This window comes from Chenopodium album, chromosome 6 (assembly GCF_948465745.1).
Source record: "Chenopodium album chromosome 6, dcCheAlbu1.1, whole genome shotgun sequence".
In the NCBI taxonomy this organism is placed as follows: Eukaryota; Viridiplantae; Streptophyta; class Magnoliopsida; order Caryophyllales; family Amaranthaceae; genus Chenopodium; species Chenopodium album.
Window position 1 is genome coordinate 33,287,483 of NC_137839.1, and position 13,746 is coordinate 33,301,228.

Genomic DNA, 13,746 nt, shown 5'->3' on the forward strand with positions numbered 1-13,746 from the left:
CATTCGATTTAAAAAGAGTTGTTTGAATGTATTTGACTTTCCTTTAATTAAAAAGCTTTGATTTTATGTGTTTGAATTTCATTTGATTCATAAAACTTTGTTTGAATTTGTTTGAATGTGTTTGACTTTCATTTGATTAAATTAGCTTTGTTTAATGTATTTGACTTTAATTCAATTCAAAAGGCTTTTTTTTTAATGTGTTTGACGTTCATTTAATTAAAAAGGCTTTGTTTAAATGGGTTTGACTTCTATTTGATTCAAAAAGCTATGTTTGAATGTGTTTTACTTTCATTTGATTCAAAAAGCTCTGTTTGAATGTGTTTGAATTTGATTTGATTCAAAAAGCTTTGTTTTAATGGGTTTGACATTCATTTAATTTAAAATGTTTTGTTTGAATGTGATTGACTTTCATTTGATTTAATTAGCTTTGTTGAATGCATTTGACTTTCATTTGATTCAAAAAGCTTTGTTTTAATGCGTTTGACTTTCTTTTTATTCAATAGGCTATGTTTGAATGTGTTTGACTTTCATTCAATTCAAAAAGCTTTGTTTTTATGTGTTTGACTTTAAGTTTAAGATTTAAACCTATAAACTACCACGAGATTCAAGCCGGGGAAATAGTGGAATTTGCCAGCGGTGTTGAACTCTTTCGCACCCCTTCATAAATCAATCAAGGACCCCGAAAATGTTCATTCAACGGGCAAAGGGCTAGAAGGCACCTCTCTTTCTCTAAACAAAATGATTCATAAAGCTTCGTTTGTAAGTGTTTGACTTTCATTTGATTCAATTAGCTTTGTTAGAATGTGTTTGACTTTCATTTAAATCAAAAAGCTTTGTTTGCATGTGTTAGACTTTCAATTGATTCAATTTGATTTGTTGAATGCATTTGACCTTCATTTGATTCAAAAAGCTTTGTTTGACAGTGTTTGACTTTCATTTGATTAAAAAAGCTATGTTTGAATGTGTTTGACTTTCAATTAATTAAAATGCTTTCTTTGAATGAGTTTGACTTTCATTTGATTTAATTAGTTCTTTAATGCATTTGACTTTAATTCGATTCAAAAAGCTTTGTTTAAATGTGTTTTACTTTCATTTGATTCAAAAAGCCTTGTTTGAATGTGTTTAACCTTCATTTAATTCAAAAAGCTTTGGTTGAATGTGTTTGATTTTCCTTTGATTTAAAAAGCTATATTTGAATCTGTTTGACTTTCATTAGATTAAATTAGCTTCGTTTAATGTATTTGACATTCATTCGATTCAAAAATCTTTGTTTTAATGTGTTTGACTTTCATTTGAATAAAAAAGCTTTGTTTGAATGTGTTTGAGATTCATATGATTCAAAAACCTTTGTTTGAATGTGTTTAACTTTCATTCGATTCAAAAATCTATGTTTTAATGTGTTTGACTATCATTTGATTCATAAAGCTTAGTTTGAATGTGTTGACTTTGTTTGACTTTCATTTGATTCAAAAAGCTTTGTTTTAATATGATTGACTTTCATTTGATTTAATTAGCTTCGTTGAATGCATTTGACTTTCATTCGATTCATTAAGCTTTATTTTAATTTGTTTGGCATTCATTTAATTCAAAAAGATTTGTTTGAATGTGTTTTACTTTCATTTTATTCAAACAGCTTTGTTTGAATGTGTTTAACTTTCATTAGATTCAAAAATCTTTGTTTAAATGCGTTTGACTTTCTTTTGATTCAAAAAGCTTTGTTTGAATGTGTTTGACTTTCATTCGAATCAAAAAGCTTTGTTTTAAGGTGTTTAACTTTCATTTGATTCATAAAGCTTTGTTTTAATGTGTTTGATTTTCATTTGATTAAATTGGCTTTCTTGATTGCGTTTGACTTTAATTCAATTGAAAAAGCTTTTTTTGAATTTATTTGACTTTCATTTAATTCAAAAGGCTTTGTTTGAATGTATTTGACTTTCATTTAATTCAAAAAGCTATGTTCACATGAGTTTGACTCTCAAATGTTTAAATTAGATTCGTTGAATGCATTTGACCTTCATTCGATTCAAAAAACATTGTTTGAATGTATTGGAGTTTCATTTGATTCAAAAAGCTTTGTTTGAATGTGTTTGACTTTCTTTTGATTCAAAAATCTTTGTTTGAATGTGTTTGACTTTCATTCGATTCAAAAAGTTTTGATTTAATGTGTTTGACTTTCATTTGATTGATAAAGCTTTGTTTGAATGTGTATTGACTTTTAAGTGATTTAATTAGCTTTGTTGAATGCATTTGACTTTTATTCGATTTAAAAAGCTGTTGTTAAATGTGTTTTACTATTATTTAATTCAAAAAGCTTTTTTTGAATGTGCTTGGCTTTCATTTAATTCAAAAAGCTTTGTTCGCATGTATTTGACTTTCAATTGATTCAATTAGATTCGTTGACTGCATTTGACAATTATTCAACTCAAAAGGCATTGTTTGAATGTGTTTAAGTTTCTTTTGATTCAAAAAGCTTAGTTTGAATGTGTTTGTTTTTCATTTGATTCAAAAAGCTTTGTTTAAATGTGTTTGACTTTCATTCGATTCAAAAAGCTTAGTTTTTATGTGTTTGACTTTCATTTGTTTTAAAAAGTTTTGTTTGAATGTCTTTGACTTTCATTTGATTCAATTAGCTTTGCTTGAATGTGTTTGACTTTCATTCGATTCAAAAAGCTTTGTTTTAATGTGTTTGACTATCATTTGATTCATAAAGCTTTGTTTGAATGTTTTTTATTTTCATTCGATTCAAAAAGAATTGTTTAAATGTGATTAAGTTTCTTTTTATTCAAAAAGCTTAGTTTGAATGTGTTTGACTTTCATTTGGTTTAAAAAGGTTTGTTTGAATGTCTTTGACTTTGTTTTGATTCAATTAGATTTGTTTGAATGTGTATGACTTTCATTTGATTCAAAAAGCTTGGTTTGAATGTGTTTGACTTTCATTTGATTCAGTTAGCTTCGTTGAATGTATTTGACTTTCATTCGATTAAAAAATCTTTGTTTGAATGTGTTGTACTTTCATTTGATTGTAAAAGCTTTATTTGAATTTGTTAGACTTTCATTTGACTCAAATAGTTTTGTTTGAATATGTTTGACTTTCATTCGATTAAAAAATCTTTGTTTAAATGTGTTTTACTGTCATTTGATTTAACAAGCGTTATTTCAATGTGTTTAACTTTCATTCAATTAAAAAAGTTTTGTTTAAATGTGTTTGAATTTCATTCGATTCAAATAGCATTGTTTGAATGTGTTCGACTTATACTTAATTCAAAAAGCTTTGTTTGCATTTGTGTGACATTAATTTGATGTAATTAGCTTTGTTAAATGCATTTAACTTTCCTTCTATTTAAAAAGCATTGTTTGAATGTGTTTGACTTTCATTTGATTTAAAAAGCTTTGTTTGAATGTATTTGACTTTCATTTGATTCAAAAAGCTTTGTTTGAATGTGTTTGACTTTCATTTATTTTAATTAGCTTCGTTCAATGCATTTGACGTTCATTCAATTCAAAAAGCTTTGTTTTAATGTGTTTGACTTTCATTTGATTCAAAAAGCTAAGTTTGAATGTGTTTGACTGTTGTTTAATTAAAATGGCTATGGTTGAATATGTTTGACTTTCATTTGGTTCATAAAGCTATGTTTGAATGTGTTTAACTTTCATTTGATTCAATTAGCTTTGTTGAATATATATGTGACTTTTATTCGATTCAAAAATCTTTGTTTTAATGTGTTTGACTCTCATTTTATCTAAAAAGCTTTGTTTAAATGAGTTTGACTTTCATTTGATTCAAAAAGCTTTGTTTGCATTTGTGTGACATTAATTTGATTTAATTAGTTTCGTTAAATGCGTTTAACTTTCCTTCTATTTAAAAAGCATTGTTTGAATGTGTTTGTCTTTCATTTGATTTAAAAAGCTTTGTCTAAATGTGTTTAACTTTCATTAGATTCAAAAAGCTTTGTTTGCATGTTTTTTTACTTTCATTCGATTCAAAAAGCTTTGTTTTAATATGTTTGACTTTCATTAGATTCATAAAGCTTTGTTTGAATGTGTTTGACTTTGATTTGATTAAATTAGCTTTGTTGAATGTATTGAACTTTAATTCGATTCAGAAAGCTGTTTTTGAATGTTTTTTACTTTCATTTAATTCAAAAAGCTTTGTTCGCATGTGTTTAACTTCAATTAATTCAATTAGATTCATTGAATTCATTTGACCTTTATTGGATTCAAAAGCATAGTTTGAATGTGTTTGAGTTTCATTTGATTCAAAAAGCTTTGTTTGAATGTATTTGACTTTCATTCGATTAAAAAAGCTTTGTTTTAATGTGTTTGACTTTCATTTGATTCTTAAAGCTTTGTTAGAATGTGTTTGACTTTCATTTGATTAAATTAGCTTTGTTGAATGCATTTAGTTCTAATTTAATTTAAAAATCTTTAATTGAATGTGTTTAAGTTTCATTAAATTCAAAAAGCTTTGTTTGAATGTTTGACTTTCATTTAAATCAAAATCTTTGTTCGCATGAGTTTGATTTTCAATTGATTCAATTAGATTCATTTAATGCATTTGACCTTCATTCGATTAAAAAAGAATTTTTTGAATGTATTTGACTTTCTTTTAATTTAAAAAGCTTTATTTTAATGTGTTTGAATTTCATTTAATTCAAAAAGCTTTGTTTGAATGTGTTTGACATTCATTTAATTCAAAATGTTTTGTTTGAATGTGTTTGACTTTCATTTGATTTAAAAAGCTTTATTTTTATGTGTTTGACTTTTATTTGATTCATAAAGCTTTGTTTGAATGTGTTTGACCTTCATTTGATTCAAAACCTTTGTTTGTATGTGTTTGACTTTCATTTGATGCAAAAAGCTTTGTTTGAATGTGTTTGAATTTCATTTGATTTAAAATGATTTGTTTGAATGTGTTTGACTTTCATTTGATTCAAAAAGCTTTGTTTAAATGTGTTTTATTTCATGAGATTCAAAAAGCTTTTTTTAAATGTGTTTGATCTTTATTTGATTCAAAAAGTTTTGGTTGAATGTGTTTGATTTTCCTTTGATTCTTAAAGCTATATTTGAATCTGTTTGACTTTCATTTGATTTAATTAGATTCGCTGAATGTATTTCACTTTCATTCGAATCAAAATTCTTTGTTTTAAAGTGTTTGACTTTCATTTGAATAAAAAAAGATTTGTTTGAATGTGTTTATATTTCATTTTATTCAAACAACTTTGTTTGAATGTGTTTAACTTTCATTCGATTCAAAAATCTTTGTTTAAATGCGTTTAACTTTCTTTTGATTCAAAAAGCTTTGTTTGAATGTGTTTGACTTTCATTTAATTCAAAAAGATTTGTTTTAAGGTGTTTAACTTTCATTTGATTCATAAGGCTTTGTTTGAATGTGTTTGACTTTCATTTGATTAAATTGGCTTTTTTTAATGCATTTAACTTTAATTCAGTTGAAAAAGCTTTTTTTGAATGTGTTTGACTTCATTTAATTCAAAAAGCTTTGTTTGAATGTGTTTGACTTTCATTTAATTCAAAAAGGTTTGTTCGCATGAGTTTGACTCTCAAATGATTAAATTAGATTCGTTGAATGCATTTGACCTTCATTAGATTCAAAAGGCATTGTCTGAATGTATTGGAGTTTTATTTGATTCAAATTGCTTTATTTGAATGTGTTTGACTTTCTTTTGATTCAAAAATCTTTGTTTGAATGTGTTTGACTTTCATTCGATTGAAAAAGCTTTGATTTAATGTGTTTAACTTTCATTTTATTTATAAAGCTTTTTTTTAATGTGTTTGTTTTTCTTTTGATTCAAAAATCTTTGTTTGAATGTTTGTGACTTTCATTCTATTCAAAAGGCTTTGATTTAATGTGTTTGACTTTCATTTTATTTATAAAGCTTTGTTTGAATGTGTTTGACTTTCAAGTGATTAAATTGGCTTTGTTGAATGCATTTGACTTTTATTCGATTAAAAAAGATATTTTTAAATGTGTTTGACTTTCATTTAATTCAAAAAGCTTTTTTTGAATGTTTTTGGCTTTCATTTAATTCAAACAGCTTTGTTCGCATCTATTTGACTTTCAATTGATTCAATTAGATTCGTTGACTGCATTTGACAATTATTCGATTCAAAAAGCATTGTTTGAATGTGTTTAAGATTGATGAGTGTCATGTATGGCACTCATTTGGCTTATTTTAGGATGATATTCATGCTATTTTATAGCCCTTTTCCTTAATTTTGTTCTTTATTTCGTTAGTTTGTGCTTTCCGTAGTTAGTTTCCTTGTTTTGTGCATTTCTTTGTTTATTTGTTCTTTTTCCCTTTTATTTTTTGTTTTCGTTTGTTTTTAGGTTATGATCGTGTTTCCAAGGAATCCCGAGCCTTCCTCTTATATTTCTCATCAACTTTGATGCCTCATGTTCGCCTTTTGGAACTTCTAGTTTAATGGAACGCAAAGAGCGAGTTAAGAGATCGGTGCACGTATGTTGTGGGGGCGTCATCTTTGCCATGAACCCACCAAAATGGCCCTCTCAAGATGGCCCACCTTGGTGTTCATCATCATCATAAAGTCAAGCCCACGAGGATGAGCTTGGACGAAGAAGAGGGGGGCTCCCCTGCTGCCAGGTGTGGGTGCGCACCTGGGTGGCGCGAGCGCGCCTAGTGCGGGCGCGCCTGCAAGGGCCCCTGTTCCGTACCCTTTTTCCCGCGGCCGCGCCTCTCCTCTGTTGCGACCGCGCCTTCCGGGGTTTCTTTTGGGACGATATTACTAACTTTTCTTTTGTATCTGTCCTATATAGATAGTTTTTCCTTCTATTTTAGGAGAAGAGAATTAGAATAGAATTAGAGTTAGTTTTAGATTTTTAGAGATAGAAACTCTAGATTTTTAGAGAGAGAATTTCATGGTGGATTGTTATTGATTGAAGATTTCTCCATTTCCTTTTATCTTTGATCATGTTTGTAAGGATTCCTTTTCTTTAATTCAATCTGTAGTTTGATCTTTAGTTTGATTTCAATTGTTTTGTTGAAAGTTCAAGTTTGATTGAAGTTTGATTGATTTGTGATTTTATTTAGCTTGTTTAATTTGATCATGATGAATTTGTTGTTTAGCCTTGTTTTGATCTTGATTTCAATGGCTAGTGAGTAGTTTGCTTGCTAGGGTAATGGTGAAGCATGTATGAGTAATGGATTGATGTTAATTTGGGGAAATTGATGGAGTTGATGATGTAATTAAATTTGTTAATTGATTATGTGCATGTGTGTGTTTGATTTAGGCTTGATCACCCTAGTTATTCACACTAGATTGCATTGTAGGTTCACATTGATACGGACCATTGATTTGTGGCTTGCATTTAACGATTGAGGTGTCTTGTGACGTTACTAGCTAGAGTTTATCGTAGTTGACGCTAGTTAGACCTTTAGGAAAATAGCTTGATATGCACTTTTGGTTGCATGATTGGTTTTCCCTCGCATCACTCGACTTAGTCAATTCTTTCCCAATTAGCGGAAACCGTTACAAGTATATGTCGATCCCGAGCCCTAGTGTTCATTACATTTGTCAAAACTTAGCTTGACTAGTTGTTTAGCATTTACACCCTTACCTAACCTTTTCCGGAATAGCTTGACTTGGCAATATAAGATCACTCTCCATTCCTTAGTGGTTCGACCCTCGACTTACCATTATACTTGTATACAGGTGTGTTGAAAGATTACAAATTTTGTTTGGCCTTGGGTAGGGGTTAGTTTCAACAACCTAGTCTCGACCCTCGTTAAAATGGCGCCGTTGCCGGGGATTGGCGTTGTGATTTTGTATTGTTGTTGAGTCTATTCCATCTTATTCAAAAATACAAAAAGATTTTTCTTCTTTCTTTTAGGCTACATTTGTAGCCGTGTTACTAATAATTTTGTTTGAGATTGTGTGTGCAAGTGAACATGGAAGAAGCTCATAGAGTGACATTGAAGGAGTTAGGCACTCCGGGTGCTTACAGGTATGAGAGTGGGATTGTTCCATTGTTGGTTCCGGATAACGATTTTGAAATCAAACCGGCTATGATTACCTTGGTCGAGAGGAAACAATTCGGTGGTGCAAAAAGTGAAAATCCTCTCAATCATCTCAAGATTTTGAGAAGTATTGTAATACAATTGTTGTAGCTGGAGTTGCTCGAGAGTATATTAGGCTCAAGTTGTTTCCCTTTTCTCTTATTAGAAGAGCTTTAGAGAGGTTGGAAAAGGAGGTCAAACCAAGGTCCCTAAGGACATGGGATGAAGTTACCAAGTCTTTCTTATCTCGCTTTTTCCCACAAAAGAAAACGGCAGAATCTAGGGCTTTGATCCAAAATTTCAAGCAAGGGCCTAATGAGAGTCTCTATGAAGCATGGGAGAGGTATAAGGAGTATCAACGAGAGTGTCCACATCATGGAATTCCTACCTACCAAATTATACAAATCTTCTATGGTGGGTTGAGTTCTCAAGGAAGAGCAAGCTTAGATGCCGGAGCCAGAGGCCCGATAATGAACAAAACGAAGAAGAAGAAGTGGTGGATGCAATAGATGAAGTGGTGAGACATTATATGAATTGGCAACAGGTGGAAAAGGAGCCAACTAGCAAGGGGTGCTCGATCGAACAATTCAATGCCATCAACGATTTGACCACTCTAATTTCGGATTCAGGGAAAGAAGTCGTATCCCTCAAGGCCAAGCTTGAGATTCCTCCTTCGCAAGCTCCGATTCTTCCCTCCCAAAATAAGGGGAGAGTTACACCTTCTTATTCTAACACTTTTCCTTCTTCTTGTTGCATGATTAGAGAATGTCGGCCTTGTGATTTATGTGGAATGAATGATCATGATGCTTTTATGTGCCCCAATGTTCCTTGTGAAGAATGTGATGGAATTGAAATTGAGCATGTGAATTATGTTGGTAATCATAATTTTGAACCTAGATTTGAAGTTCAAAGAAATGTTGGAAATAAGAATTATCACAACCAAGCAAACTATGATAATTATAATCAAAGTGGTGGTTGTAGAAATCATATAGTCCAAGAGATTTGTGGTGGCTATAACAATCATGGTTATAATGGTCAAAGTCACGGCCGAGGGGATGGAGATCATAACCGAGGTTATGGTAACCATAGTCTACATCATGGCTAAAATCAAGCTAGGGGTAATTGGAATAATCAAAGTAGGGGAAATTTTCAACCTAATGTTCAAAGAGGGACCCCACTTGGATCCATTCCAAATACTCAAGGCCCAAGTGATAATTTCCATGATCAACCATTTTCTTCTAGGAGTTTCTTGGAAGAGGTTTTTGAGAAACAAGCCAATTTGCTAGAATCTTACATGGTCGTGAATGATGAGAAGTTTAATGACATGTTGATTCAAAATAAGGAGTTAGGAAACCGACTTTCTCAATTGGCTAGTGACTTTAAGGAATTTAAGAATTCTTCTTCTTCTTTGACTTCATTGAACTTAGATTCTAAGAGCCCTATGGATTCAATTGTCACTAGGAGTGGTAGGGTCCTTGAGAGTGGAGTACCTAAGAAGAGTGATGCTAGAGAGATTACTAGCAAGATCCCTATTGAGATTGAGGGAGATGAGGGTCCCATAATTGAGAAAATTGAGGAGGAATAAGTAGAAAGAGTGAAAGAGAAAGAGAAAGAACTTTACCAGCCCAAACTCCCTTATCCCAAAAATTATAATAGGCACAAATTGGATGAGCATTTTGGAAAATTCATAAAAATGCTTAAGCAACTTCATCTTACTCTTCCTTTCACCGATGTGGTAGAACAAATGCCAAACTATGCTAAGTTCCTTAAAGAAATTTTGAGTGGAAAGAGGGCATGTGATATGGCGGAGACGATTACCCTAACCGAGAATTGTAGTGCAATCCTAATGAATAAGATGCCACCTAAGTTGAAATTTCTCTATCCCTTGTGATATTAATAAGATGCAATTTGATAATGCCTTATGTGACTTAGGATCTAGTGTTAGCCTTATGCCATATTCGGTCTATCAAAGACTAGAGCTAGGGGAACTTTTACCTTCCAAGATTACATTGCAATTAGCCGATAGGTCGATCAAGATCCCAAAAGGTAAGATAGAAGATGTTCCCTTGAGGGTGGGGAAATTTGTCATTCTGGTAGATTTTGTTGTGTTGGATATGGATGAAGATGCTACTATCCCTATCAATTTAGGTAGACCATTCCTTGCTACATCGGGGGCTATGATTGACGTCAAGAGTGCTAAGATAACTCTTAAGATAGGAGAGGAGGTAGTTAAGTTTGATTTGAATGAAGGTATGAAATATCCCTCTTCTTCCTTTGAAAATTGCATGAGTCTTGAAGTTCTTGATAATATTGTGCAATCCATGCATGAGCAATTGCTCACATCTAATGATCCTCTTGAGTGTGTTTTGTTAAACAACGAAAAGATAGGTGCTCTTAGCAAGGAAGTAAAATCGTATGAAGATTTGCTTGATGGAAGCATTGAAGGAAGCTATGAACAAATTTGCATGGGGATCTCAAATCAAGATGCTTTACAAGTAGCCTCGACCAAAAAGGTAAAGATGTGCCTATGATAGAGCTCAAACCTCTACCATCACACCTTAGGTATGAATTCCTAGGCCCAAATTCTACTTATCCCGTAATTGTTAGTGCATCCTTGAGTGAGAGCCAAGCTTAAGCGCTATGTGATGTTTTGAGAAAGCATCAAGGTGCTTTGGGCTATACCATTGATGATCTCAAAGGTATAAGCCCCGCTTTGTGTACGCATCATATAACGCTTGAGGAAGGCACCCTTCCCTCTATTGAACAACAACGTAAGCTACATCCCCAAATGGGGGAGGTAGTAAAAAAGGAGATCACCAATCTTTTGGATGCGGGAATCATATTCCCCATCTCAAGCTCTAGGTGGGTCTCTCCCGTTCATGACGTTCCAAAGAAGGGGGGTATGACCGTAGTAAAAAATGAGAAAGGTGAGCTCATTCCGACTAGAACGGTCACCGGTTGGCGTATGTGTATAGACTATAGACATCTAAACACATCCACCAAGAAGGATCACTTTCCCCTTCCATTCATTGATCAAATGCTTGAGAGACTAACAAGGCACAAGTTTTATTGCTTCCTTGATGGTTACTCGGGACTCTTTCAAATCCTGATTCACCCCGATGATCAAGAGAAGTCAACGTTCACATGCCCTTATAGAACCTTCGCCTATAGGAGAATGTCGTTTGGTCTTTGCAATGCTCCCGCAACTTTCCAAAGATGTATGATGAACATTTTTGGAGATATGTTAGAGGAAGAAATGGAGGTTTTTATGGATGATTCCTCAGTAGGGGGGGTTTCGTTTGAGGATTGCCTTGAGAATCTTGGAAAATGCTTAGCAAGATGTGAGAAAGTGAACTTAGTGTTGAATTGGGAAAAATGCCACTTCATGGTGGAGGAAGGAATAGTGCTTGGACACAAAATCTCTCATAAAGGAATAGAATTGGATAAGGCCAAGATTTAGGTTATTGAAAAGCTTCCTCCCCCGGTGAATGTAAAGGGAGTGAGATCATTTTTGAGGCATGCGGGGTTCTATAGGAGATTCATCAAGGATTTCTCACTCATTGCCAAGCCCCTCAATAACCTTCTCCAAAAAGATGTTGATTTTGTGTTTGATGATAATTTTTTGGAGGCGTTCAACAAATTAAAGAAAGCTTTGACTTCCACTCCCATTGTCCAAGCCCCTAGGTGGAATTTGCCTTTCGAGCTTATGTGTGATGCTAGTGATACGGCTATTGGGGGAGTGTTGGGTCAAAGGGTTGATAAGAAGCTCCATGTCATCTATTACATGTCGAAGACCCTTAATGATGCTCAAAGGAATTACACAACAACGGAAAAGGAGTTCTTAGCAATTGTTCATTTCTTCGAAAAATTTAGTTGTTACTTGTTGGGGTCCAAGACTATTGTGCTCACCGATCATGCGGCTTTGAAATATCTCTTTGGGAAAAAGGAATCTAAGCCAAGGTTAATTCGTTGGGTTCTTGAACTTCAATCTTTTGATCTTGAGATTCGAGATAAGAAAGGAGCGGAAAATGTGGTTGCAGACCATTTATCTAGACTTGATGATTTTCAAGTCCAAGATGATGGGTCCCCTATTAAAGATAGAATGTTGGACGACTTCTTTTATTCGATAAATGTGAAGGAACTCCCATGGTTTGCCGATTTGGTTAATTACCTTGCTTGTGGGTAGTTTCCTCCTTCTTTTTCCAAGAATCGTAGAAAGAAGCTTAAGAGAGAAGCTAGGCACTATGTTTGGGATGAGCCAATTTTGTATAAGAGAGGTGTTGATGGTTTGTTACGTCGATATGTGCCAAATGAGGAAATACCAAATGTGTTGAAGATGTGCCACTCGGATCCTAGTGGTGGACATATGGGTGTTTCTAGAACGGCTTCTAAGGTGCTTCAATGCGGATTATGGTGGCCAAACCTCTTAAAGAACACTTGGGAATTTATCAAAAGTTGTGACCAATGTCAAAGGACCAGGAACATTTCAAGGAGAAATGAGATGCCCCAACAACCCATCCTTGAGTTGGAAATTTTCGATGTTTGGGAATAGATTTCATGGGTCCTTTTCCTTCTTCATATGGGAATTAATTCATTCTTGTTGCCGTCGATTATGTGTCAAAATGGGTTGAACCCATTGCTTCTCCAACAAATGACCATAAGGTGGTAATGAAGTTGTTTAAAAATATAATCTTCCCAAGGTTTGGCATTCCCAAGGCGGTTATAAGAGACAACGGGTCTCATTTTGTGCATTGTGCATTCCATAAAATGATGAAGAAACATGGGGTAAACCAACGTTTTGGGCTCCCTTACCATCCTCAAACTAACGGGCAAGTTGAGCCGTCAAATCAAGTTGATACTTGAGAATACAGTTGCAAGAAATAGGAAGGATTGGTCGAATAAGCTTGATGATGCCTTGTGGGCATATAGAATGGCCTTTAAAACTCCTATTGGTACCACCCCTTACCGCTTGGTTTATGGTAAATCTTGCCATCTCCCGATTGAGCTTGAGCATCGTACTCATTGGGCTGTAAAGAAGATCAATTTTTATTTGGCAAGTGCGGGTGAGCAACGTTGGTTAGATCTCCATGAGTTGGAAGAGATTCGTTTGGATGCTTATGATTGTGCTAGTTTATATAAAGCTAGAGCCAAAGAGGTGCATGATAAGCTAATTGAGAAGAAGGAGTTCAATCTTGGAGATAAGGTGCTCCTTTACAATTCAAGAATGAGACTTTTTCCCGTAAAGTTGATGTCCCGTTGGACTGGTCCATTTGTTGTTCAAGAGGTCTTCCCAAATGGTGCTATTGAAATTTCTCCTTTGGACCTCTCAAGGACTTTCAAGGTCAACAGTCATAGGCTTAAGCGTTACTATGAGGGAGTTTTTGTCGGGGTCATTCATGATATGACTCTCTATGATCCACCTTGAAGGGTGGAGAACGTCAAGCTAATGACGTTAAACAAGCGCTTACCAGGAGGCAACCTGAGTTTTTAACCCTTTTCTCATTTTTCTTTGATTTTCCTTTCATGCCTTTATTCTTTTTTAATCTCGTTTTCTTTTGTGTTGTAGGTGGTTTTGATTTGATATCCAACAATCTTGGTGCCAATTTTGAGGTAGAAATGTCCAAATTCATGAGTTGGAAAATGTGTAAGTATGGAGATTGGTGGGTTCTTATTGTGGGTTCATGAAATTCTAGTTTTGAACCCACTAAAATGG

At 33.5% G+C, this 13,746-nt stretch overlaps 1 protein-coding gene and 1 non-coding gene across 2 annotated transcripts; one reads left to right on the top strand and one right to left on the bottom strand.

Moving 5' to 3' along the window:
• Positions 1–8,309: 8,309 nt before the first annotated feature.
• Positions 8,310–8,415, bottom strand: LOC145637423 (small nucleolar RNA R71). Its single transcript, XR_014114209.1, has one exon. It is a non-coding gene; the product is annotated as a small nucleolar RNA R71 (small nucleolar RNA).
• A 4,548-nt stretch (positions 8,416–12,963) lies between these two features.
• On the top strand, positions 12,964–13,458 carry LOC145636874 (uncharacterized). The gene has a single exon (XM_081688412.1). The coding sequence runs from the start codon at positions 12,964–12,966 to the stop codon at positions 13,456–13,458; it is 495 nt and encodes a 164-aa protein (XP_081544538.1).
• Positions 13,459–13,746: the final 288 nt, after the last annotated feature.

Bases quoted from the DNA above. Each gene is read 5' to 3' on its own strand.
- LOC145636874 (XM_081688412.1), top strand. From the start codon at position 12,964: ATGGCCTTTAAAACTCCTATTGGTACCACCCCTTACCGCTTGGTTTAT.